General features: G+C 42.8%; 1 protein-coding gene across 1 annotated transcript; it reads left to right on the top strand.

The window, feature by feature from the left end:
* Window positions 1-3828: 3828 nt before the first annotated feature.
* Window positions 3829-9539, top strand: LOC136633470 (nicotinamide N-methyltransferase-like). The gene is made up of 3 exons (XM_066609233.1): window positions 3829-4023; window positions 6096-6303; window positions 6896-9539. Exons 1-3 carry the CDS (start codon window positions 3873-3875, stop codon window positions 7317-7319), a joined length of 783 nt encoding a protein of 260 aa, XP_066465330.1. The 5' UTR covers window positions 3829-3872; the 3' UTR covers window positions 7320-9539.
* Window positions 9540-27024: the final 17485 nt, after the last annotated feature.

Here is a 27024-nt window from a genome sequence, read left to right as displayed (position 1 = left end):
TCCATCGCGGAAAAGTGAAGAAAAAAGTAAAAAAAAGAAAAGTTTCACCTCCCCTCATGGATCGGATCCATGAGGGAAGGTGAAAATACTCACCCCGCTTCCTCCATGTCCTCCGGCCGGTCTCCGGACCCCCTGCTGGCCTCTGCGATGTGCCGATGTGGTGCGCATGCGCAGAAGGCCGGCGAGCCCGGCAAATTTAAAATCTCCCTGCACCCGGCTGTCACAGTTAGCCGAGTGCAGGGAGATATGACTGGGGACCACTGTATGCGGTTTCCAGTCACATGATCACCGTTATCCATTGGCGTTGATCATATAAAGTTAAAAAGTAAAAAAAAAAAAAAAAGTTAAAAGTTAAAAAAAGTTTAAAAAGTTAAAGTTTCATCTCCCCTTACGGATCATATCTGTAAGGGGGGATGAAATTACGTACCCAAGGTCCCGGATTTGTTCCCTGGTGGGATGTTGATCCGTGGACCTTACCCCTACTTCTGCGGTATGCGGTTACTGGTCACGTGATCGTCGTTAGCCAATGCATAATGGCGATAACGTAAAAGTTCTTAAAAAAGTGGAAGTTTCATCTCCCCTCACCGATGTGATCGGTGAGAGGAGATGAAACATCTTCTCGGAGGCTTCCGCATTTGAATCCAGATGCGATTATCCTCCATGGACCCTTCCGGCTGCTGCGCATGCGCCCGCCGGCAAAACGCCAGACACATGCGCAGGAGCTGGGGAGCCCAGGAAATTTTAAATCTGCTTGCTCCCAGCGACCAACGGACACTGAGTGCTTGGAGCAGTGACCGGCGGCCTCGATGAGCGGTCCCCGGTCACGTGATAAAGTAGCGATCTAACATTAGGCCAGTCACACATGACCGGAGAGGAATTACGGGTTCTGCATGCGCTTGATCAGCGGTAATCCACGGATCAATCACATGCATTGGATTACACAATTCCCCCCAATTAGCAGGTCGGAATTACGGAATCCACTCGCAGAAAACAGAACACAGCATGTTATATTTTACCGCGGATATCCACGACCTAGAGCCCATTGTGCTCTATGACCGCGGATATACTCGCAGCCCATATGCAAACACATTGTGTACGGGCTGCGGTACCCAGGTTATCTCTAAGCGACAGCGCGGGAAATATAAACAAAAAACGGTGTACTGCGCATGACCGTCTGTGTGAGTAGACAGTTATGCGCAGTACATTATGTGGCTGTACACAGGGTCACAGCTGGAATCCGCTGCGGGCCTCCGTAAGCGGATTCTGCATACGGCCGTGAGAGCCTGGCGTTATTTAGATCGCTACCTGTAATCCGTAATTTACAAGAAGCCCCGGGAACGCTCGCCTTCATGCAGTTCCAGGAGCAGCGTGTTGAGTGCCTTCTGTGTGAGACCGCCGCACAGCAGCAAGATTACAAAGCCTCACAGCGCCACTTTTTACACCCCATCCCGGCCGCTGAGATCACGAAATACCCCCAAAAAAGCAAGAGAGGGTCGGGATACCCGGTTTTCTTGCCCCATGTGCCCATCCCAACCAGCCTCCGTAATTACCCCTGTCTTCAGACATAAAACACAGTTTATATTATTACTTTTATCTAATATTTAGGGAATGCCAAAAAATGGGGATGGCGGGGGGTTGGGGGGGGGGGGGTTTATTTTTAGGAAGTCAATTTTTTTTCCGTATAAGTGGGTAATGGGGCCTGGAATTTATTCAGTTGTACCCTGAAATCCAGCGGGCATTCCCTCCATTATGGGCCTAGCCATGTGTCCTGTAAGTAGATTAGGGCCACAATGCATATGTTTCTGAACACGGGACAAACGGGGGTATCCATTTTGGGGTGAACGTCTTCATTCCTATGTACACTGTACAAAAAAAACCTGTTTTTAAATTGACAAAATTGCCAAAAAAATGAAAATCATAATTTTTTCCTTCTGCTTTGCTTAGATTCATTCAAATACTGTGGGGTCAAAATACGCAGTACACCCCTAGATGAATTCGTTAAGGGGTCTAGTTTTCAAAATGGGGTAATTTGTGGGGGTTCTCTATCGTTTTGGCCGCTCAATGGCTCTACAAGTGGGCAATGGGGCCTGGAATTTATTCCGTTGTACCCTGAAATCCAACGGGTGCTCCTTCCATTATAGGCCTAGCCATGTTAACTTTAAGTAGATTAGGGCCACAATGGGTATGTTTCTGAACACGGGACAAACGGGGGGATCTATTTTGGGGTGAACGTCTTCATTCCTATGTACACTGTACAAAAAAAAACTGTTTTTAAATTGACACAATTGCCAAAAGAATGAAAATCATAATTTTTTCCTTCTGCTTGGCTTAGATTCATTCAAAAACAGTGAATTCAAAAAGGTTATCGTACCCCTAGATAAATTCGTTAAGGGGTCTTCTTTTCAAAATGGGGTCACTTGTGGGGGTTCTCCATCGTTTTGGTCACTCAAGGGCTCTACAAGTGTGCAATGGGGACTAAATCTCCTTCAAGCAAAATTTCTGTTCCGAAAGCCACCGCTTGCTCCTTTCATTTTGGGCCCCATTGTGCATACAGACGTAAGAATAGGGCCACAATGGGTATGTTTATGAGCACAGGACAAACATGGGTATCCATTTTGGGGTGCAAGTCTTCATTCTTTTATGTGCTGTACAAAAAAAACTGCTTTTAAAATGACAGAATTACCAAAAATATGAAAATCGTAATTTTTTTCCTTCTGCTTGACTTAGATTCATGCAAAAACTGTGACGTCAAAAAAGTCATTGTACCCCTAGATAAATTTGGTAAGGGGTCTACTTTTCAAAATGGGGTCACTTGTGGGGGTTCTCCATAGTTTTGGTCACTCAATGGCTCTACAAGTGTGCAATAGGGCCTAAATCTCCTTCAAGCAAAATTACTGTTCTGAAAGCCACCGGTTGCTCCTTTCATTTTGGGCCCCATTGTGTATACAGACGTAATACTAGGGCCACAATGGGTATGTTTCTGAGCACAGGACAAACAGGGGTATCCATTCTGGGGTGCAAATCCTCATTTTCATGTGTATTATAGAAAAAGTCCTGTCTTTAAAATGACATATTTGCAAAAATATGAAATTTTAGTTTTTCTCTTCTAAATTGCATTGACTACTGAAAAAAAACTGTGGGGTTAAAATACTCATGACACCCCTCAGTGAATACGTTAAGGGGTGCAGATTATAAAATGGGGTCATTTGTGGGGGTATCTATCATTTTGACTCCTATGAGCCTTTCTAATCTTGGCTTGGTGTAGGAAAACAGAGTGTTCCTCAAAATGCTGAAAAGTAATGTTAAATTTGTACGGCTCCTAAATGGTTAAAAAAACCAAAAGTTTTTCCAAAATAAAGTAAACGGGTGGAAATATATATCTTAGCAAAAATTTCTATATTATGTTTGCACATATTTGAGATATTGCAGTTGGAAATGTGAAAAAATGACGATTTTTAAAAATGTTTTCCCAGTTTTGGCGCTTTTAATAAATAAACATGAATTCTATCGGTCTTTTTTTTCCGCCTAAATGAAGTACAACATGTGTCGAACAAACAAGGTCAGAATCGCTTGGATATGAAAAACCTTTCTGGTGTTTTTCCATGTTAAAGTGACACGTGTCATATTTGCAAAATTTGGCCTGGTCATTAAGGCGCAAACGGGCTTGGTCACTAAGGGGTTAATATTTTATGCTAACCTAAGATAAAGCTACTATAATAGGCTACCTTGACTGTCACATGAAGGTAATAATACTCATCATGTGATAAGTAACAGAAATTGCAAGTTGATTCTCTAGTACTCCTATAAATAGCTTGAGGTGTAGAACGAGTCACTCAGTCAGTCCTTACTTATCAGACTGTGAAGGTTAGACAATGGAGTCCTCTGCCTGTAAGCTCTATCATGTAGATGGCTTTGATTCCAGACAATATCTGGAGATGTACTTTTCAGATAAACCTGAAATGGTCTTTGCAGAGGAGACCTTGAAATTCCCCATTGAAAATCTTACAAAAGCGTTCACAGCTGGTATGTATCTTTCTATGTTTAACTATTATTATATATTTTTCCTAGTCCGTTTATTTACTTTCCTTTTTCCTACTTTTATTATGGAGCTATATTCATCCCTACAACACAACTGTATCTTATTATCAATATCACTTTGTGCCTAAAGTAACATACAGTAGGGTTAGGAGCAGAGCTCTTCTACCTCTTGGAAGAGAGAGTTGTCAGCAAGAGAGATTAATGAATTTGTTGAACCTAATCGTTTTGGCTGTAAGAGATTTTCAGCAAATGTCTGGATAATTAAAATCTCCCTTGATCACTGGAGGCCTATTTAGATGTAACGAATCTTAGGGAATGTGACAGACATCACAGACTCCGGTGGCAGGTACCTCGGGATACACAAAGAGTCCAAGTAAAAAAAGTACATCACCCAGCTCCCTTTACCTGCAAAGGGAATCTGTGACCACAATTATGTTGTGAGACGATGACCGACACTCATTCCCCTCTTACACTCGCTCCTGTGCTATTGCGCGGAAGATAGTATCGTAGGCTCTCTGACAGAACGGCCAGCAGGTTGACAGAGAGGCTGCAGGATATTTCACTCCTCTCTCTCCTCCTCCCCTCTCCATTGACTTAGCATAGCGGACATTCAATACTGAACTGCTGCTATATACACGGAACGATTAATGTCCATCATTTATGCAGCAAAAAGGATGGACGATGAGCTGAATGATCATGGTTCAGTGTAAATAGCAGCCATTCACTAATGAATGGCCACTATGTTAAGTCAATAGAGAGGGACAGGGGTGCCTGAGGAAAGAAATATCCCGCTACCCTGCTGGGAGCCAGTGACACTAGCTCCCATGCAGCAGACATTCATCCTGTCTAAATGGGCCTTAGTCCTACTTTTTTGAGAAAGTGGCCATCTTATGTAGAAACAGCTCATCCATATCTTCTGCTTGTCCAGGAGCCCTAAAGAAAATGTTTACAATGGCGCTTTCTGTTGTTCCTGCCATGTATTCCTACCCAAACACTATCTACAGAATGACTTTTAGATCTGTGTGGAGATGTAGGCTTTCATAACATAAAATGCAACACCTCCTCCATTTTTATTAAGTCTGTGTCTTATAAATAAGTAGTATCCTTAAAGCCTTGGAATAATCATGTGTATCATCCCACCAAGTTTCCGTGATGCCTACGACATCATATTTCTCTTCCTGTGTTAGAAGCTTTAATTCTTGTTTGTTTCCCAACTCTGTGCATTTGTATAAAAAGATGTTAGTTTGTGATCGGGGTCTCTTGTCCAATTCTTCTTGTTTGTTTCCCATGCTCTATGCATTTGTATAAAAACATGTTAGTTTGTGATCGGGGTCTCTTGTCCAATTCTCCTTGTTTGTTTCCCAGCTCTGTGCATTTGTATAAAAACATGTTAGTTTGTGATCGGGGTCTCTTGTCCAATTCTTCTTGTTTGTTTCCCATGCTCTGTGCATTTGTATAAAAACATGTTAGTTTGTGATCGGGGTCTCTTGTCCAATTCTCCTTGTTTGTTTCCCAGCTCTGTGCATTTGTATAAAAACATGTTAGTTTGTGATCGGGGTCTCTTGTTCCTCTACTTTCCTTTTGAAGTTTTACCATTTATTTTTCCTTTCCACTTTTAATAGCGAGGTACACTGTTGTATTCATTAGCTGTATATTTTTTCCTGGCCTTTCATTTCCCTTCTCATATTGTTATAGTTTAAAGCTCTCCTGATGAGAGCAGCAAGGTGCCTGATAAACATATGCTTTCCTGCCATTGTAAGGTTCCCATTGTCTCTAGCAAGGATTCCATCGAATAGGTAATTCCCTCCATGGTCTGAAAATCCCAACCTTTGCTGATGGTACAGTTGACTATTCATGTTTTGTTTGGTAGAAATTAAAGGAAAACATTCATGTAATGTTAATGAATATACACAAAAAAGCAAAAACCATGACAAAAAAACATCACTTGGGCTATTTAGTAAAGTGGGTGGATGAAATACATTGAGACATAAGGTGGAACCACAGAGGGATAAAGTTTTTACTGTAGATGCTTCAATATTTGCCATTTATTCTTACAGGTCTCATTAAAGGAGAAATCTTGGTTGACCTCAGCATTGGTCCCATGATTCATCATTTGTACGCGGCCTGTGAGTTTTTCAAACATATTATAGTGCTGAAGGCCACTGACCGATGCATCCTGGAGCTGAAAAGATGGCTGGACACACGGACCGGAGCGTTTCATTGGGGCCATGCCACACAGCTTCATGTAGACGCAGAGGGAAAGAGGTGAAATAATGGATCAACTATTAGGAGAAAACCCGCTGTCATTGTCATCATTGCTGCAGTACAAATGTGCTCCTATATCTCTTTTATTTACTGTTAATTAAAGTCTCCACGTCCTTTGTCATGTCAGGTTTGCCCAGTGGTTTCCCATTTAGTCTGCGCTGGTGGCCTTTTTTCCTGCCCATATGTATAACCTTACACTTAGCAGTGTTAAACCTCATTTGCCACTTTTCTGCCCAAACTCCCAATTCAGCCAGATCCATTTACAATTGTACACTGTCCTCTCTTCTGTTAATTACTGAACATAGTTTTGTTTCATCTGCAAATATTGCTGTTTTACTGTGCAGCCCTTCTACCAGGGCATTAATAAATATACTGGACAGAATAGGCCCAATACATTTGTAATGCTAGTCTACAGTTAGAAATATAAGCCTGACACTTTGTACTCCGGTCTTGGTTGACTTCAAGTCTTTCTACCCGCACTGGGAGCCAACAATCTACAGATTACTGATATATAGTGGTAACTGCTGAGCTGTAATGCCCATAGTGATGTCAGTGGGATAATGACTTTCCTCATTTTTCCCATTTCTTTCAGAGAGCAGTTACAGGACAAAGAAGAAAAAATGAGATCAGCAGTTCAACATGTTATGAAATGTGACTTCGAGAAAGAAAATATAATAGAACCGCTGGACCTCCCACCAGCCGACTGTATTATCAGCGCTTGGCTTCTAGATGTTATCAGCAAAGACCATGATGATTTCAGGAGATGTCTTGGGAAGTTCTCAAGGCTGCTGAATCCTGGGGGACATCTCATATTATTTGGGTCTTTAAATGCAACATATTTAACAGTTGGCAAAGACAAGATCCATATTCTCAGATATGATGAGGATTTGGCCAGGAAAGCTCTAGCTGGAGAAGGCTTTGTGATTGATTGCTGTAAGGTTAAGGAGAGAAAAGTTGTGAGTGACGTTTGTGATGCTAAGGCTGTCATATTCATTGTTGCTCACAAGGAGAAGTAGAAACCTAAAGTTAAGTCTGCCAGTTAGTAGTTCATATGTAAATCTTTCAACTAGAATTTAATAATCAAACTGGGGCTTCCTGTATGATCGAACTCACCTGCAGAGTTCATAGACAATTCTATTAATGTGCCTATAGGTGTCTGCAATAGTTTAATTTAAACTTACAGTTTCATCATTGCAGCATGATGCCTGTATAGCAAGAGTCCAATGTATTCATGAAATGTAAGCTCCCCCACCCTCCAGCAACTGATTGACAGCCTTCTCCCTTTTACTGTGCATAGGGAGAAAGCTATCAATCTGCAGTGGGAGAAGCCTGCATATCATGAATACATTTCTATACTGTTTTATAGTGGTGGTATCATGCTGCTATGATTAAACTGTGAGTTTAATTAAGCTATTCTCTTTGCAGGTAAAGAGAGCTGGGGGGTGATGTACTATTTTTTTACTTGGCCTCTTTGTGCATCCTGAGGTACCTGCCACCGGAGTCTGTGATGCGGACGAAACTCTCTGTCACCTGCCCTAACAGCCCCGTAAGTTAGTTTGTGGTGCTTTAGGCAGGTAAAAGGTTTCCTTTAAACAATTGGTTAGTTTGATGTTATTAAAACTTAGTGTTTGGAAACTTTATTTGGACTGAGAATAGCCCTGAGATCTCATATGATCATCTGCATTACATCAATATGGTGATAAAGGTAAATATTTAGCTTTGAACTGTGTATTTTCCTTGAGGAGATCAGTATGTCTTGCCTACTTCTTACTAGATGATTCTGAATGTGTATGCAGAGAAGCATATCTCCTAACATCTAGTACCCCAGGGAGCCCATATGACAGCACATTGAGGCTGTAGAGTTCCATACTATGAAGCCATATGGCCTCTGTGCAATGCTGTATCAGCTCCATGCACAAGGGTCTGCTGGGTACATGAGCACATAATCCTGTTTGGTATTGGCTTTGGAAAAAAAGGACATAGTGCTGAGTCTGAATTCTCTCTGACTGAAACCGAGTATAACTCACCTTCCTGATGGCTACAATAATCCATTGTCTCTTTGGGTATGCCCAACACTCTCACTGAAATACAGAGAAACATTGCTGATAACTTCCATAGAGATGAATGAGGGACACTACCCAGTAGAATTTTTGTGTCTCCATGCTACAAAAAGAAGACAAAATATCAGAGGAAACAAAATAGGTATTAAACCAGGAAACACTAAGTAATTCAGTTGTTGACGGTCAGTCTGACACTTTTCTCAGAAAGGGACACTGTTTATACAGCCCTTCTCCATAATAACAGTGTGACCGCCAGCTAAGCTGAGGAAGGGGTGCTATGCTGCAAAACACATGATTTTTGCTGTGTAATAAGTAAAAGAGAAGCTGGACGTTATTCAGTTGCCTTAAGTTGTGTGAATAAGAAGTTTGCGCCATTATTTATTTGGTATCTATTTTCCTATTTACTATGAATACGCCCTTTCCTAGTTGCTGTGGCACACCCTCTGGATTGGCAGCACTTCCATGATATCCATTCTCTACACAATGCTAAACCATTTAGGCTCTACGTATGCAGCTCAGTAGCAGCGCTACCAACTTTTACTCTGTACTTTGCCTACTGTTTGGGTGTCATGACAGCTGATGACCTTTTAAAAAGCCCTTAGGGCTGCCATCATTCCTGCCTTTTAAGACGTCAGTGCTACGTCTTAATAGAATCAATGCACATACCAATAGCCAACAGAAGGTGTATCCCGTGCTATAACTGACGAAGGGCGCGTTGCCCAGAAGCACATCTTTTTGTACTGGTTTAAAATAAAACGGAGTAGCTGAGCTTACTTTCTGTATTGGACTGGACTTTATATTTCAGTCAACTGCGCCTATAGCTTTGTTTTTCACTAATCCATCAGAATATTCTCAATTGCCAGTGTGACTATCATTGGGTTGGCTGCACCCGAACAACTAGGTCTATTCCATGACCCGCCATCTTAACGAGAGAGAAGAATCACATCTTCTGCATGTTCTTCTGCCTATAATGTTTTCCAAATCACTCACCCATTCAGGTAGCTCCACTCCTATTTTTATTTTTTTCCCTTTTCCACTTAATAGAATCAAAGCAGGGATATAACATAATGTAATACTGAAGTATTGCAATATTTTGCATAAGTGATTGCAAGTTCAAGAGCCCTTAGGGACTAAAAAAGGATACAAATAAGTGAAAAAAGGTTTTACATTTATTACAAAAAATAATAAATATTAAAAGTTTTAAAAAAACTTTTCTCGGATTTGAATTTTTTTAAAATTTAATATTGCTTTTTAGAATGTAAATAACATGTTGGACTTTTTTGGTCACACCATCTCGAAGGAAATTTCAAAAATCCATATTTAACCCAAAAATGGTGCCCATAGAAACCACAAATCTTCCTGCATAGAGCACACCCTCACAGCAACCCATCAACCGACCGCAATTACATTGTGGAGGGCCAATCATGTCACAAAGGGAGCAAGCTCTTTCTGTGAACCCTTTACATTCCGTGATCTACATAGATCGTGGCATGTAAGGGGTTAACAGAGGGATGGCAAGGGCTCAGCTTGAGACTAATTTTATATTCTGTTGCATTCAGCAAATCAAAGCCAGGACTTAAACTTACATCATATAGCGTTATGGTGTTAAATAAATGACTGATATTGCGCCGTAATGCATTATTAATGGGGAGGTATGAGATGGCTTCACTGATCTGTAAAAAAGAGAATAAATTAAATGAGTGGAGTATAATACAGGAAGCTGTATATGTCACACATACCGCCACAGTCACCTCTGCTCACCTACTTTCAGGGGTGCAGTTGGTTTCCATCCTTATTCCCATGCTGCATGCCACCTCCTCTCCCTTGCATGGCCTCTGGCTTAGCCATATGGCTTATGTGTACTTCTGCCCCAGACAGGGTAGACACTATGTTGATGGATAAATAAAATAAAATGCTATCCCACTGCTTTCTGGCAAGCCCCGCAGTATGAATATTGGGGAAGGGCTTAAAAAATATAAGCCCTTCCCCGATAATCATCAATAAGTGGTAAAATTTTTTTTTTTTTCAAATTACTCGCCTCTCCGCCGCTCAGCCGCGTCCTCCGGCTGGCTCCCCTGCACTGCTGTTAAGCTCTTTCAGCAGGTGGGGATTTAAAAAAAAAACACCTCCTAAAAGGCCTGTGCTGATTGGCTGAGGGCTCAGCCAATAGCAGCTAGTGCTTAGCTATTGGCTGAGCGCTCAGCCAATGACAGATAGCTCTTAGCTATTCATTCATGAATAACTAAGATATTGTTATTCATGAATGAATAGCTAAGAGCTATGTGTGATTGGCAGAGCACTCAGCCAATAGCTAAGCAGTAGCTGCTATTGGCTGAGCCCTCAGCCAATCAGCACAGCCCTTTCAGGAGGCAGGGATTTTTAAATCCCCGCCTGCTGAAGGAGCTTAACAGCAGTGCAGGGGAGCCAGCCGGAGGATGCGGCTGAGCGGCGGAGAGGTGAGTAATTTAAAAAAAAAAATTTTTTACTACTTATTGATGATTATCGGGGAAGGGCTTATATTTCAAGCCCTTCCCCGATAATCATACTGTGGGGCTTGCTAGAAAGCAGTGCTTTCAATGGGATCGGCAGCAGTGACAATCCCATTGAAAGCAATGGAATAGCATGCCGCGAACTTCTGCCACAGCTGTGACAGCTGTGACAGAGGACCGCGGGATGAAGGAAACTCCTGCCACAGCAGTCACAGCTGTCACAGCTGTGGCAGAAGTCCGCGGCATTCTCCATCTCTTTTCAATGGGGCTAGCGCTGCTGCTGCTGGCCCCATTGAAAGCACTAGCGATATGCCGGTTCTATTCTGGCGTCTTTCTTGCGCTGCGAGCCGAGAGTTTTCCCGTGCTCCCGCAACGCAAGAAAGAAAATATCGCCAGTGGGTGTCCACACTAAGACTGCCGTGGATTACCTTTGTGAGTCCACGGCCTACTCAAATAGGAATGTTTGCACCCTTCCAGATTAAATATGAATTGGTTGTGCGCACAAGAAGATTTCACACTGACACAGGTTCAGCATGTATAAACGTCCTTAATTCTGCTTTATTTGTCGGCGCGCAGCCTCTTTTAAAGAGTTTAACATATCTGCCCTTCTGGGCAGGTCAAAGAATACATAGATACAACGTATTGTTTAATTATTATTATCTGTTATTGCCCGTCACGTGGTATCAGTCCGGAGAGGGCAGGACGAGATGACTGGGTTGTCTTGGGCCCACGTGTGGATGCTCCGATATGATTGGAGGTTACATCTTGCACTATTGTTAGTATAAAGTTCCCATATTATTTGCATACGTTTCCTGTAAAACTGCTTGGGTTATTATTGCGGTAGCTAAAAACGGTACTGCTCCAGACTGTGGTTACTTGTGTCTGATTTTACCCCTGCTAAAGTTACTAAGAATCGGGAAATAGAGCGTTCTTGCTAAATGTTAAATGCTAGCTTCTGCTTGCATCTATAGGAGTTTAGAGAAAGTTTCATTATATTTACATATAAGGAAGTGGATAGATTGGATACATGGAAGAATACGTATATATCTATTCTTGTAGGAAAACAAACAACAATGGAAAAGTATTGTCATTGGTATACAGAATTCTTAACATATAAAAACAGGTCCACTGTCCACTACACAGGTCCACTGTCCCGAAAATATAGATATAATGGATATCCACCACAAACCCCCCTTGAAACTATCCGTTTCACTAAACTAACTACACTAACTGTCCCTACACTACCCCATATTAATCCTCAACCATTGACCCTCCTTGACGTCCCAGATCGTGGTAGGCACACAATGGAGCAGGTAGTCATCGGGGTGGAATAGATAGTCATCGGGGTTGGAATACACTGTACACAACAACAAATAGAAATTAGGATAACTATAAAGGTGACAAACATAATTAATATAATAACTTCTTTATCAGAGTAAACTCTAGAGTAGAATGTTCTGAAAACTCAGCAGAGTGGGCGGTCTTTCACAACTGTCGCTCAGGCTGTAAATGCCCCTCCAATACCTAAGTGTGGGTTCATGGCAATCGGGTCTTTGGTACATCAGGATACTTAGCCGGGACGGTGCACACGGCCCTCCTGGAATATTGGTGGGGATATTTGTGTAGAAAAGATTACCACAGGACCAGACCCATTCTGCTTTAACTTGATCTCTGGCTTTATATTCATCTGGTACCCTCATAGGTACCCCTACGGCATCTCTGTACATGTGGAGGTCTAAGCTACCAACTGGGATCTCGAGTCATTAGGTTAAGAGAGGTTCGGCTTTTACTATTTCAGGTAAACACTGCATAACTTGTGCAGAACCTGCCTTCTTGACGATACCTCGATTTATCCACAAAGAGTGCAAAATTAGGACTATCTAATAACTGATCAACACGACTGAACCCCTGTCTCATTGGTAAGTGCATAATCATATCTATCAGTCTGGAAGGAAAAACTACAAGGTGATTATTCCCACTTCCCTTTTCCAGAGGCGGCAAGGTAACAGGACCAGGGGCGTTGTAACGCCGGCATGTTGCGTCGCATGAGCAGAGTGCACTGCAGATAAAATAAAGCAAAATCTTAGCGAAAACCTATCACAGTGTTCTAAATACACAATGTTTTAAACTTATTTTTTCTCTTCTCCTGTTAGGTATGTACCTAACTGAGGAAACAGGCTAATAAAAGACACTTAGTCCGTTTTCTCCATTGCCTTCTATCTTAGATTTTAGGGTACCGTTCCTCTTTCCTACTTTCCCACTACTCCGTGTATGGTAGGGTGCGTGAAAGGCCTAGGATGTGCCCAGAGCAGACATGATCTTGCATTATTTCACCTGTGAAGTGTATACCTTCGTTTAACTCATTCACTTCCGGTACCCTGTATCTGCAGATTACCTCATTCATGAGCTTCTGTGTGTTTACCTGCTTATTTAACTTAGTAACAGGGTGGGCCTCCAACCTGGAAAGACACCAACAGCAACAAGCACATATTCATACTCCTCAACAGGTGGAAGCTGAATGTAGTCAATTTGCAATCTCTGAAATGGGTAGAGTGGTCTAGGCAAATGTTATATGGCCACCTTACTTCTGTCCTGACTCGCATATGGCAAAGATCATGCAAACTGGACAAATGATGCAGCAGCTACAGAGAACCCAGGTGTCACCTGTTCTCGTTCGGTGCCGACGTCATTGCTGCTTTGATAGGTACGTCTTTCTGTGTGCCAGTTGGGCCATCATGGGGCATAAGGACCGTTGTAGGCCAGTTCTGCTGACTGTTCGCCATACGCCGTCCTGTTCTGACTCTCCCATCTCTAGTCCGTTTTCGCTTTCCTTCCTGGCTGGCTTGTAACTGTAAAGTCCTTAGCATATCAATGTCCAAAGTTTTTTTGTTAATGTCCAAAGTTTTTGTCAATGTCCAAGGTCTTGCCAATGTCCAAAGTTTTTGTCAATGTCCAAGGTCTTGCCAATGTCCAAAGTTTTTGCCACTGACTCATGCTGTCAGTATCTCTTCTTCTTTCTTCCACGGCTTGTGGGCCACTGCCTTTGCTGTGCTGTCGGCGAGGGTGTCGTCTCTCGCTTCTCCATTGTAGGAATCAGTGTGAGCTCTCCACTGTCAGGTAGCAGTAGGGCCTCCAGAGACTCCATGAGACTCTGCACCACTGCACCATGCTTAATTGTCTGTCCTACTGAGATAAGAAACTGTCTGGCCTTCCATATCGGGCCGTAATCATGAGCTATGCCAAATGCATACCGGGAATCAGTGTAAACGTTTGCCGTCTTACCTTCTACCACTCTACTCGCCCCAGTGAGGGCCTTCAGTTCCGCTTCTTGCACTGAGACATGCGGAAGCAGAGCTTCTGCGTTTAGGACATCTTGCTGTGTGACCTCTGCATATCCGGTTTGGAGTCATCAATCCTCACCCTGATGCCATCTACAAAAAGAAAACTCAAAATATGCATTAACAGTGGGTTCCAATAACAGTTTTCTTGTTGCAAAGAATTTAAAAATTTATAAAATAGCTGATCTGCAATACTCAGATCACCTATGCCTCCCCTCCCCCGTTTGAACCGGAATACCCGATTGAAAGAAGAGTAGCCGGGTTCAAGGTAGTGCAACATTGGAAAGAAATATTAGGGGAGGCATGAAAAGAGCACATTTCATTTGGGGTGAGGACCACTAGGGGTAGTCCAATACCAACTCAGAAGATTTGTCAACCATTGCCTGTACTGCTGCCAGATGTCTAGTTCCCTGGGCTAAGCAATGATCCAGGAGAACAACCTTTCCTGCAGAACTGGAGTTTGTCTTTGGAGGCCGCCAGGCCTTGCAGCCATCTTCTGCAAGGGAAATTAACAGTGAAATTGTGGCCGGTCGGCAGTTTTCCAAAATCATCAGCACACAGCACTACATGCGTGGCTGACCCTTCACCCCTTTTTTTTTTTTTTTTAAACTAAGGGGATACTGTTTGACCCAGGGGTGTGTATCCTGGCTTGAGATATACCATTATGGGGAGTACATTCAATTTCCCTATGTCTGTCTTGTAGGTGGCCCATAATTTGTCAGGAACCGTGGAAAGCTGAGTTTCCGCAGTGGCTATCAGGCCAAACACATAAGCCAGCTCCACCAAAAGAGCAGTTTAATTTACATAAATTTTTCTGAAATGGCACCTGAGGTCCCAAACCATACCGATCCATCTGCCGCCATTTTGATGGATGCAGATAGGGTTTGTAAAATATCAGTGCCACTAACAGAGACATGCCTTCCATCAGGGCAGCCATATTTAAAATGCGATATCCTTTAAGATAATTCATTATTAATTTAATCTAATTTAATCTAATCTGCCTGCAATGTCTCATCAAATTTGAGACCGGAGGAAAAATAAGACAAAACTTTTTCTGACTGCCCAAAATTCTCACCCCTCCTTTGTGGACAAGAGAGGGTTGACCCATTACGTATTCTTGCATCATCTAGCTCCACCCCTCTGAATTTGGCTGATCACTTGCTTCCTTACTTTTTCATTCAAAGTTTGCAGTCCTCGGATACACATCACAACCAAGTAAAGTCTTATGCATCACACAATTTACATTTTACAATTTACGGGTCAAATCTGCCCCGTCCCTCCTGTGGATACCAGGCCTTATCGTTACCTGCTTGTTTCCCATTCTTTGGCTTCTCCGCTTAACTTAGATCTATACCTAACTCCCTGTAATTTATTTATTTTTATACTGTCTGCTAATTTATCTACCCTGGGACTGCTGGACGCTGCAGTACTAATGCTTCTCCCAGTGACTTCCTCTTTTTAAAAACTCTCCCCCATACAGCCCCTCCTTGCCCTCCGCAGACCACAATGTACATTAACTCTATAACACAGAATGGAAGAGACAAAGAGTCAGGAGTATAAGGGAGAACATGGCTAATTTACTTTTACAACAGTTCTGTCCCAGACTTGTTCCTGGTCGTCCCTCCAGCATCAAGGCTTCCCCATCGCCCACAAGGCCCTACTCTTAGGGTGAGTGTAATCCCTACCTCACCTAAGAAGGAGGACATGGATACCCCCGGGCTATGTTTTTCAGGTATCCACATCCTCTATCTGTACAAGTTAACACCGTGCAGAGTGCGCCCTCACTGGAACCTACGGCTTTCTACACTATCCCTAGGTGAATGGGAAACCAACTGACATTTTAAACTGGAGACCGGAGCAGATGCAGTCTTAGATGCCAGGCATCTCCATCTGATTGGTAACGTACTGTAGCTCACATATTGTGTGCCAAAGGTTGCTGAGTGACTGAGATATTATTCTATCTCCTTTTTTACTGAACTGTTATACAACTAAACTGTTATATTGAACGCTGGTGTCTTTGGCATGCGTGGGTACCGATGCCATTTCAGCCCGCCTTCTCTTCCTCTAACTGACATTCAGGGAAATTCTAACGTCTAATGTATAACTACTATGTTGTAACTTTTTCGGTCACAGCTGTGACCACCTAACATTGTATGTGGTTACAATTGGATTTGGGCACTTGGTAAACATAGATGTATTCTCTGGTAGGCACGGCGGACTATGCAGTTTGTTACAGTTTGTAACGCAACATTTTCTGCATTCTTTAACCCTTGTATTCTTAAAAGCACCCACAGGATGTGAGTGGCATATAACTTTTTACATTTGTATGAAGGACGTACAACAAAGATTAGATTACATAACAAGACATACGAACAGTAGTTGTTATTTGTCACAGCACATGAATTTGCTTTCTCTTCTATCGCTTGGGTCTAATCCACTTGCTCTAACAATTTAGTACATCGCTGAACGTCCATCTGTGACTTTAGACACCAGTAAGAATGCACCTTACAATACTTCTCTCTTACCTGCCTTCTAAGACAGTATAATTCATTACATTCATTATAACTTTTTATTCCTATTAAAGCAACAAGGTTATTTCTTACATTTTGTGTTACAGCACTTCCTCCTAGAAAAGGAGGAAGTAAGGGGGTCGAGCAAGCAGCCTTTCTCTCTCACTGAAATAAACTCGGTTAACCCTTTGTATACATTCACATACATATACATCTATATCTATCTATATCTTTTGTCAACATCCACCTTGTCAAGTATTGATTCTCTCTCCTTGCCGCCTACAGGCACAATGTATCACATCCTATACTTTCAAACAAGTCAACAGCAACACAGTTTAGCAATCTGCCTTTACTAGAAGGGATCCAATAATGCACATTTAACCTATAAATTCCAAAACTCACAATGATCCGCTGTGTACTTGTGCATCTATTTTGACTATAACCCAGCCTATGCTTCTCATTGCCAACAATCCCTTCTTACAGTTTGAGTAGGACTGCTACTAATTCTATATGATAGACAAACAGACTATTTCTATATAAACAACTCAGCAGGATTAACTCTACACAACAGACAAGCACACTAACTTTATTCAATTACAAACATGATGTTTTGAGCAAACAGAAATATTGCTTGATTAATCAATGATAACTTGACTCACCACACCTTCCACACTTTTCTGGAGGGTGTAAGAATTGGCCTCTCAATCTCAATCATGGCAGCCAGATTTATGATTATAGGATCCTCCTCAGACGCTGGACACAGTATGTCCCGCCCTAGAGTCTCTACAGTCGCTACACAGTTTAATAATCTACCCTCAGACAGAGGGATCCACTCATGAACGTTCAAACGATAAACAAATAAGTGTGGATAGTAACCCTCAACCAGTGGACCATAGCCACACCGGTGAGCGGGTTAGGGGTTATCCTGCGTAAAGATCTCCCATCCCCATGTGCTTATGGTTAACAATAATCCTTTCTTACAATCAGGACACGACATGGAGGTGGGACGTACACACACAAATAAACAGAGCACCAGTACAGCTGGCTTAGTCTCACTGCCCCTTGGGATACTCGTCTGACAGCTCCCTTCTCCCGGGCCCTACAATCAGGCCTTGCAGGATTTGAGTCTCTGCACAAAACACCCGACCGCTTCCTGCCTCTCTAGGGGGGGAAGATCCAGTCCAGGCCCTCCCTTGAGCAGCCTGTTGACTTCACCAGGGACGCACATACAAATAGACAGAGCACTAGTACAACTGGCTTAGTCTCACTGTTCCCTTTGGATCCGTGTCTGGCAGTTCCCTTTTTCCCAGGTCTTATACCAGACCTCCAGAAGTAGCGATACCTGTCCAGACGTCTGACAGTTCCCTTTCTCCCAGGTTTTATAACCAAACCTCGCAAGAGTAGGGATCCCTGCTCAAACTCCCCTGACAGTTCCCTTTCTCCCAGATCCTCTACCAGACCTCCAGGGAGTAGGGATAGCTGTTCAGGTTCCCTTCCTGAACCTTACCAGTTAACCAGTACTCTTAAAACAACAGGCATGCAAGCACTCCCTCTTTTATCTTATGACAGGTTCTGTTACGTGGTCGAGACTTAAAATACCTGTCACGCAGATCCAAATCGATCGGCCTTGACACGGCACATAGGCGAGCTTGGAGTCAGCCACACAGGTATAGATAAATTATCATACCGTGTTCTGATGATTTGTTGTGTCAGGGTAATATTCTGCGCACAGCACCAATCAGGCCCACCCCACTTGCCCCGCTGCCGGCGGTAAAGAAGAAAACACCACACAGAGGTCTGGTATAGTTCCTCACACAGGGACATGACTGCGCCCTTTATTACAGATTACATGGGATCTTATACCCTTTGGTCTCATCACTAGGAATGGGTGATGGATGGGCTCATTGGCTCAAATTCACAGCATAACCATATATGGGAAGTCCGGACTTCCGGCCTGAGACAGTGAAAGTCCAGATGCATAGTTGAACGGTCTTCATCTTGATAAGGCATACTTGGTCTCTGGCTTATGTACAAAAAATCACGTATTTAATTAACTCCAGTGCAAAGAATCACCCACTCAATTCTAAGAAAGCGGCTAAGCATGCATCCTCCATATCTCTTTTCTCCTTCACTTTAACCTTCATCCTTCATCTAGTTTCTTTGGACATTCTTTCTCTGTTTGCCTTGCAAAGCATCTTGGCATATCTGATATAAGGCGAAGTATTAAAGGAGATGTCCCGAGGCAGCAAGTGGTGTTATACACTTCTGTATGGCCATATTAATGCACTTTGTAATGTACATTGTGCATTAATTATGAGCCATACAGAAGTTATAAAAAGTTTTATACTTACCTGCTCCGTTGCTAGCGTCCTCGTCTCCATGGAGCCGACTAATTTTTGGCCTCCGATGGCCAAATTAGCCGCGCTTGCGCAGTCCGGGTCTTCTGCAGTCTTCTATGGGGCTCCGTGTAGCTCCGCCCCGTCACGTGCCGATTCCAGCCAATCAGGAGGCTGGAATCGGCAGTGGACCGCACAGAAGAGCTGCGGTCCACGGAGGAAGAGGCCATCTTCAGCGGTGAGTAGAGAAGTCACCGGAGCGCGGGGATTAAGGTAAGCGCTCCGGTGAGCTTTCTTTACCTCCCTGCATCGGGGTTGTCTCGCGCCGAACGGGGGGGGGGTTGAAAAAAAAAAAAACCCGTTTCGGCGCGGGACAACCCCTTTAAGTTTTTCATAGAGTTAGTACATATGAGAATAAAGTTAGTATACATATAAAAAGAAAGGCACATAACTATATCTATATAAATGTATATATTCCAGTGTTTTCTTTTCTACCTACAAGGATATATATGTATCCTACTCAAACCCCCCTAAAAACTTAATACGGAGATCAAGCACCAGGCATCGCACTCTCCCTCGGTCGCCTCTCCCTTGCATCAGGGTTTCCCCACTGCCCGTAAGTCCCTACTCCTAGGAGGGGGGATCCCTACCTCACCTCAGAAGGAGGCCATGGATTCCCTGGGCTTATTTCCGGGCATCCATACCCTCTATCTGTACAAGTTAACACCCACAGGGTGCGCCCTTGCTCGAACCTAAGGTCTTCTGCACTATCCCTAGGCAAATGGGAATTCCACTGACAGTCCATCTTATGAGACCGGGGCAGGCGCAGTACTAGTACATTTCTCCATTTTTCTGGTAACGTACGTGGTTGGCATTATCGGAACTGGCTCTTCATCTTTTTCAAACAAGGGAAACGTTGGTGTCACATTATCCAGTCCCTTACTCATACTCTTTTTGATCAAAGGGATAATACACGTACAGGAAATTACATACCCCACCTTTTTCTGCTAAAATCATATCCAGGGCCACTCTATTTTGGAACGCCATGGATGCAGTGGGCCCTAACTGGTCAGCTAACCCTTGCAAAGCATCCCTGGTGTAGTTTACAAGCCTCTGCTGATTGTAATAGATATAATTCATCCAATCTACATTATTATTAACAGTGACAATAGCAAATAAGGACTCAAAACCTGCTTAAACATGATCTCTAGAATTTAAGTCGTCTGGCACCCCCCTTAGCACTCCTATTGCATCTATGTATACATGTGCATCAAAGTTACCACCTGGAGCGTCAATTTCTCTCTTAGCACGATGCGGTGTTGGATTCTCACCCTCAGTGTACTCTTATTGATTGTATTAATTTGTTCTGATCCCTGAAACAGGGGCTAGTGTACAGTAGTCAAAGGTGTGTGTTAGAGGAATTGTACCACATTATCGCATGTAAAGGATATACAGGATCATGGGTTTTTGCAGTGCGAAGTGTGGATCCAAGTGGGCTTTCCTTCAAGCTTGACTGCATTTGGGGTGGTGAACAACATCTGGTAAGGACCTTTAAACCGGGTCTCTCTCTCAAACTTTTTTACATAGACCCTGTCACCTGGTTTCAAATTGTGACACTCATCTGTAGGACCTGGGAGAAAAGCAGAGACTGCAGAATGGATTACTAACAATTCCTTGGAGAGGCCTATGACAAAATTAACAAGAAAATCATTCCCCAAACTCTGATACTGTGGCATGTACCCTCCGGAGAAAAAGAAAAACTAATGGAAGACACTCAATTCAACATTTGCCCATTTTCTTCATTGCCTTTTGGATCTACTTTCCCCCTACTCCGCGGATGGTAGGGTGTGTGAAAAGCCTGGAATATACCCAAAGCAGACATGATGTGTTGCATTATTTCACCTGTGAAGTGTGTACCTTTGTTTGACTCAATCACTTCCGGTACCCCATATCTGCGGATTACCTCATTCATGAGCTACTGTGCGATTACCTGCTTATTTACTTTGGTAACAGGGTAGGTCTCCGACCTGAAAAGAAATCAACAACAACAAGCACATATTCAAACTTCCCAACAAGTAGGAGCTGAGTGTAGCCAATTTGCAATCCCTGAAATGGGTAGAGTGGTCTAGGCAAGTGTGATGTGGCAAATTTACTTCTGCTCTGTTGCCTATGGGACAGATCATGCAAGATTGGACAAATGATGCAGCAGCTACAGAAACCCCAGGAGCCACCCGTCCTCGTTCAAGCATCGACATCATTGCTGCTTTGAGAGGTGCGTCTTTCCGTGCGTCAGCTGGGCCATCATGGGGCACAGGGACCGTGGTGGGCAAGTGCTGTTGACTGTTCACCATACGCCGTCCCTTTTTAGTCCATTTTTCCTTTTCTTCCTTGCTGGCTTGTAACTGTAAAGTCTTTAGCATATCAAAGTCCAATGTTTTTTATCAAAATCCAAAGTTTTTATCAAAGTCCAAAGTTTTTATCAAAGTCCAAAGTTTTTGTCAAAGTCCAAAGTTTTTATCAAATTCTTCTTTTCTTCTTTCTTCCACGGCTTCAGGGCCGCTGCCTTTGCTGTGTGGTCTGTGATGGCGTTGCCTCTTGTTTCTCCGGTGTAGGAATTGGTATGAGCTCTCCACTTTGTTAGGTAGAAGTAGGGTCTCCATGAGACTGCACCGCTGCACCATTTTTAATTGGCTGTCCTGCTAAGGTAAAAAACTGTCTGGCCTTCCATGTTGGGCCGTAATCATGAGCTATGCCAAATGCATACCGGGAGTCAGTGTAAATGTTTGCCGTCTTACCCTCTGCCACTCTACACGCCTCAGTGAGGGCCTTCAGTTCCGCTTCTTGTACTGAGACATGCGGAGGCATTCTGCTTTTAGGACATCTTGTTGTGTAACCACTGTATATTCAGTGTGGAGTCATCAATCACCCCTGGTACCATCTATAAAAAACAACTCAAAATATGCATTGTTAGCAAGGGCTTTCAGTAACTTTTTAAAACTTAAATTTTCTTGTTGCATCACTGCTAGACAATCATGCTGATATTATATTTCAAAAAGATCAGAATCTTGTTGCAAAAAATTTAAAAATGGCTGATTTGCAATACCTAGATCACCTATGCCTTATCCTCCCCCCCTTTGAACCAGGGTACTCAATTGGAAGAATAGTAGCCGGGTTCAAAGTAGTACAACATTGTAAAAAGATTTGATGGATGCAGATAAGGCCTGTAAGATGTTAGCACCAATAACAGAGACATGAGTTACATCAGGGCAGAATAATCTACAAACACCTATTAATATTGGAAATGTGATATTCTTTAAGCAAATTCATTATTAATCTGATCCTGCCTGCAATGTCTTATCAAATTTGAGAGAGAGAAAAAACAAAAAACTTTTACTAGCTGCTCAAGCTCCTCACCCCCTCCCTTGTGGACAAGAGGGATGAAACATTATGTCCTTTACATCATCTAGCTCCACCCCCTCGATACTGGTCGCTTGCTTCTTTTTACAGAGCTTCATTTAAGCTTAACAGTCTAAGCATCCACATCTCAACCAAGTAAAGTTTTATGCATGGGGGGGTGGGGGACTTTTATCCCCAGTCAATATCCACATCACACATGTTACATTCACCACAGCCTGAACACTGGGCACTAACTCTCATCCATCCATGCGCTCAAGTTTGCTCCGTCACCCCCCATTGAAGGTGTACCAGTACATACAGATACACAGAAAAAAAAGTGTGACAAACATACATACATCAGTTGAAAAACATTGAGGTGAGTGCTATAATGTTATAAAGTACATGATTCTATTGAGATGAGATTGTGAATGAACGCTATTTATGAAAAATTATGTGAAAAAGTTTGCTGAGACATTCTATCTTTCTTATCTACTTAAGCTATTATATGCTGTATTAAACGCTGAAGTATTTTAGAATGCATGGGTATCTTTCAGCCCCCTTGTCTTTCTTTCTCTGTATTTGAACTCATAATTAACACATATGCTGGGACCTTCTGACAGCTTACACCTGTATGAAAGAGACCAAGACGTCTCCATTTGTGACCTCAGAACCCAGTAAGAATATACCTTAGAAATTGCTATATTTCCTGAAATCTAAGACAGTATAATTAATTAAATTCATTTCAATTCATTTTAAGCAAGCAAAGATATTTTCCAGGGTCAGTATTGCATTCTCTCTGCTTTGTTATCGCTTGACCTTGAAAACTAGACAGACTGCAGCTTCAAGTAAACAACCCTTCTCCCACTTAAAGCAAGCTCAGTTAACCATTTGCACATACAGTATATACATATATACACACATATATCTATATCTATTATCTATATCTACTATATCTAGTATTATACACCTTTTCCTCTCTCTCTCTCTCTCTGCCAACAAATCACATGTTTTGTAACCTTCCTCTCGACTTTGCTTGTTACTTCAGCACTTTCTAGCAACCCTTGGTCTTTTAAGGCACGCTTCTTGGTCCTAAAGACCTCCTCCCAGTCACCATTTTTGTAATCTACCGTGCGGGTTCTTGTTACACATTTTCATAAGTTTTCTTACATTTTACAAATTGGCACCCTTGTCTCTCCGTCATCAATTGATCCGCACGGCGGCAGCCCTTGAGGGGCTCTGTCTTCTTTAATGAGGTCTTACGCATATTAGAACAACAACAATAATAATAACACGCTCCATAGAGTGCATCCCTCTTAATTCCAAATTGTCAGCCCCTTACATACCGGCAAAACAACCGAGGGTCCCTTCTCCTATGGAACCAGCCTCATAGAATGCATCTCTCTGAAATCAAATCGTTAGCCCCATATATAAGGCAAAACAACTGAGAGTCCCTTTTTCTATGAGACCTATCTCATAGAGTGCATCTCCTCCTCAGCTAAACCATTAACTAACTAAACTAAAATCGAGGGTCCCTTTTTCTATGAGACCTATCTCATAGAGTGCATCTCCTCCTCAGCTAAACCATTAACTAACTAAACTAAAATCGAGGGTTCCTTCTTCTGTGAGACAAAATGAAAAGTAAGAGGAAAAAAATTCTGCAGATACAGCAAACATTCTCCACTATTGTTAAAACACTATGGACTTCAAAGTACAAATAGACTACAGACTAGTTCCTGGGTGAGCGGTTGGTGCGCATATCACGGTCAGTGGTCCATGACGGCAAACCCGAAGCCCACACGAGTTACCGTGTAGAACTCTTAACCCAACCCGTCCGGTCACAAAACACAGATAGTCCCTCCCGCTGCAAGACTCGCAGTGTAAAACACAACATAAATATATGCTGGTCTTACCTGGAGTTCTGTGAGTTGATCAGGCTCGGTTTGCAGCAGGACGGCTTCTCCGTGGCGTGGATCCGGGTGGACAGGGCTGCACGGCTCCGGTTTTGTCGTCCCGGGTTTCGGCACCAATTGTCAGGGTAATATTCTGCATACAGCACCAATCAGGCCCACCCCACTTGCCCCGCTGCCGGCGGTAAAGAAGAAAACACCACACAGAGGTCTGGTATAGTTCCTCACACGGGGACATGACTGCGCCCTTTATTACAGATTACATGGGATCTTATACCCTAAGGTCTCATCACTAGGAATGGGTGATGGGCTCATTGGCTCAAATTCACTGCATAACCATATATGGGAAGTCCGGACTTCCGGCCTGAGACAGTGAAAGTTCAGATGCATAGTTGAACGGTCTTCATCTTGATAAGGCATTTTTGGTCTCTGGCTTATGTACAAAAAATCACGTATTTAATTAACTCCAGTGCAAAGAATCACCCACTCAATTCTAAGAAAGCGGCTAAGCATGCATCCTCCATAACTCTTTTCTCCTTCACTTTAACCTTCATCCTTCATCTAGTTTCTTTGGACATTCTCTCTCTGTTTGCCTTGCAAAGCATCTGGGCATATCTGATATAAGGCGAAGTATTAAGTTTTTCATAGAGTTAGTACATATGAGAATAAAGTTAGTATACATATAAAAAGAAAGGCACATAACTATATCTATATAAATGTATATATTCCAGTGTTTTCTTTTCTACCTACAAGGATATATATGTATCCTTCTCAGTTGGGCCCGCCAAGTCCAAGGTTGCCTATGTCCGCGCCTTGTTTTCCGATTGTCTCTAGACCCTATCGACCACTCCCCGTATGGGCCACCAACTGTCGTGGATTTCCTTTGTGAGTCCACGGCCTACTTAATAGAAAATGTTTGCACCCTTCCAGATTAATTATGAATTGGACGTGCGCACAAGAAGATTTCACACTGACACAGGTTCAGCATGTATAAACTTCCCAATTCTCTTTTATTTGTGGGCATGCAGCCTCTTTTAAAGAGTTTAACATATCTGCCCATCTGGGCAGGTCAAAGATTACATAGATACAACGTATTGTTTATTTATTGGATAAGCATCTTGAAATTCTTCCATCATCCGGTCATCTGTTATTGCCCGTCACGTGGTATCAGTCCAAAGAGGGCAGGATGAGATGAGTGGGTTGTCTTGGACCCACCTGTGGATGGTCCGATATGATTGAAGGTTACAGCTTGAACGATTAATTGCATAAATTTCCCATGTTATTTGCATAAGTTTCCAGTAAAACAGCTTGGGTTATTATTGCGGTAGCTAAAAGCGGTACTGCTCCAGACTGTGGTTATTTATGTCTGATTTTACCCCTGCTAAAGTTACTAAGAATTGGGAAATAGAGTGTTCTTGCTAACTGCTAGCTTCTGCTTGCATCTATAGGAGTTTAGAGAATGGAAAGTTTCATCATCTTTACATATAAGGAAGTGAATATATTGGATACACAAAAAATATATATATCTATATTTGTAGAAGAGCAAACAAAATGGAGTAATACTGGCATACATAATGCCTACATTCATAAAAACAGGTCCCCTGTCCACATGAAATGTATGTCCATTGTCCAGAAAAATATAGATATGGCGGATATCCACTACAATGGCAGACACACTTATAAATAGACATGAGGGTGGTGTGGCTATGCAGCCAGCGTGTGGCATGAGGGCAGCTGAAGGCTGCGCAGGGACACTTTTGTGTGCGCTGCGGACGCAGGGTCGTGCGGGGGGGTTGGGCAGCATGTAACCCAGGAGAAGACGCAGCGGTGTGTCCCGCAGGCAGTGATTGTGCTTGGTTGGAGGTAGTGTGGTGCTTAGCTAAAGTGTGCCTTGCTAATGAGGGTTTGTCCGAAGTAAAAATTGTTAGGGGGGGGTGGCACTCTTGCCACTATTGTGGCTTAATAGTGGGACCTGGAAACCTGAGATGCAGCCCAGCATGTTGCCCCTCGCCTGCCCTATCTGTTTCTGTGCCGTTTCCATCACTGTCGTAGGTTTTCCAGATTTTCACAAATGAAAACCTTAGCGAAGCATGGGTCATATACAAAAATGCTCGAGTCGCCCATTGACCTCAATGGGGTTCGTTACTCGAAACGAACTCTTGAGCATTGCAGAAAGTTCAACTTGAGCAACGAGCACCCGAGCATTTTGGTGCTCGCTCATCTCTAGATTTCAACCATGTACCATTCACAAAAAAAACTAAGAAAACCGCAGAAAATTAGATCACAACTTGTTGAAGGTGAAACTGCAGTAAATGGAATCAAGTCAGGTGTATCCCATATTGTCAAAATAGCTCAGTGATATCACCTTCCAGCATCTGATCCCCTTCTACCATGTTTACATGCAGGTGTACAAAGCAGATTAACTCTTTATTCTCTATTCTTTTGGATTGCTGTAATGCCTTGGAACCTTGGGTAAACGACCAGAAAATGTGAAAAACTCTTTCTGACTAGACCAGTCATTCCCCAGGCAAGAAACTAACCCACTTGATTACATGTTTTAAGTCCCTCTGCAAAACTTGACCCAAGTAATACCAAGCAGTACTAAGTATGAGAATCTTAGAAGCATCCAAAAGACCCAACAGCCTTACCACCTCAGACACCACGGTGTCTCATAAACTTTGATGG

This window comes from Eleutherodactylus coqui, chromosome 6, assembly GCF_035609145.1.
Source record: "Eleutherodactylus coqui strain aEleCoq1 chromosome 6, aEleCoq1.hap1, whole genome shotgun sequence".
NCBI lineage: Eukaryota > Metazoa > Chordata > Amphibia > Anura > Eleutherodactylidae > Eleutherodactylus > Eleutherodactylus coqui.
This window is presented reverse-complemented; position numbering and strand designations above follow the sequence as displayed.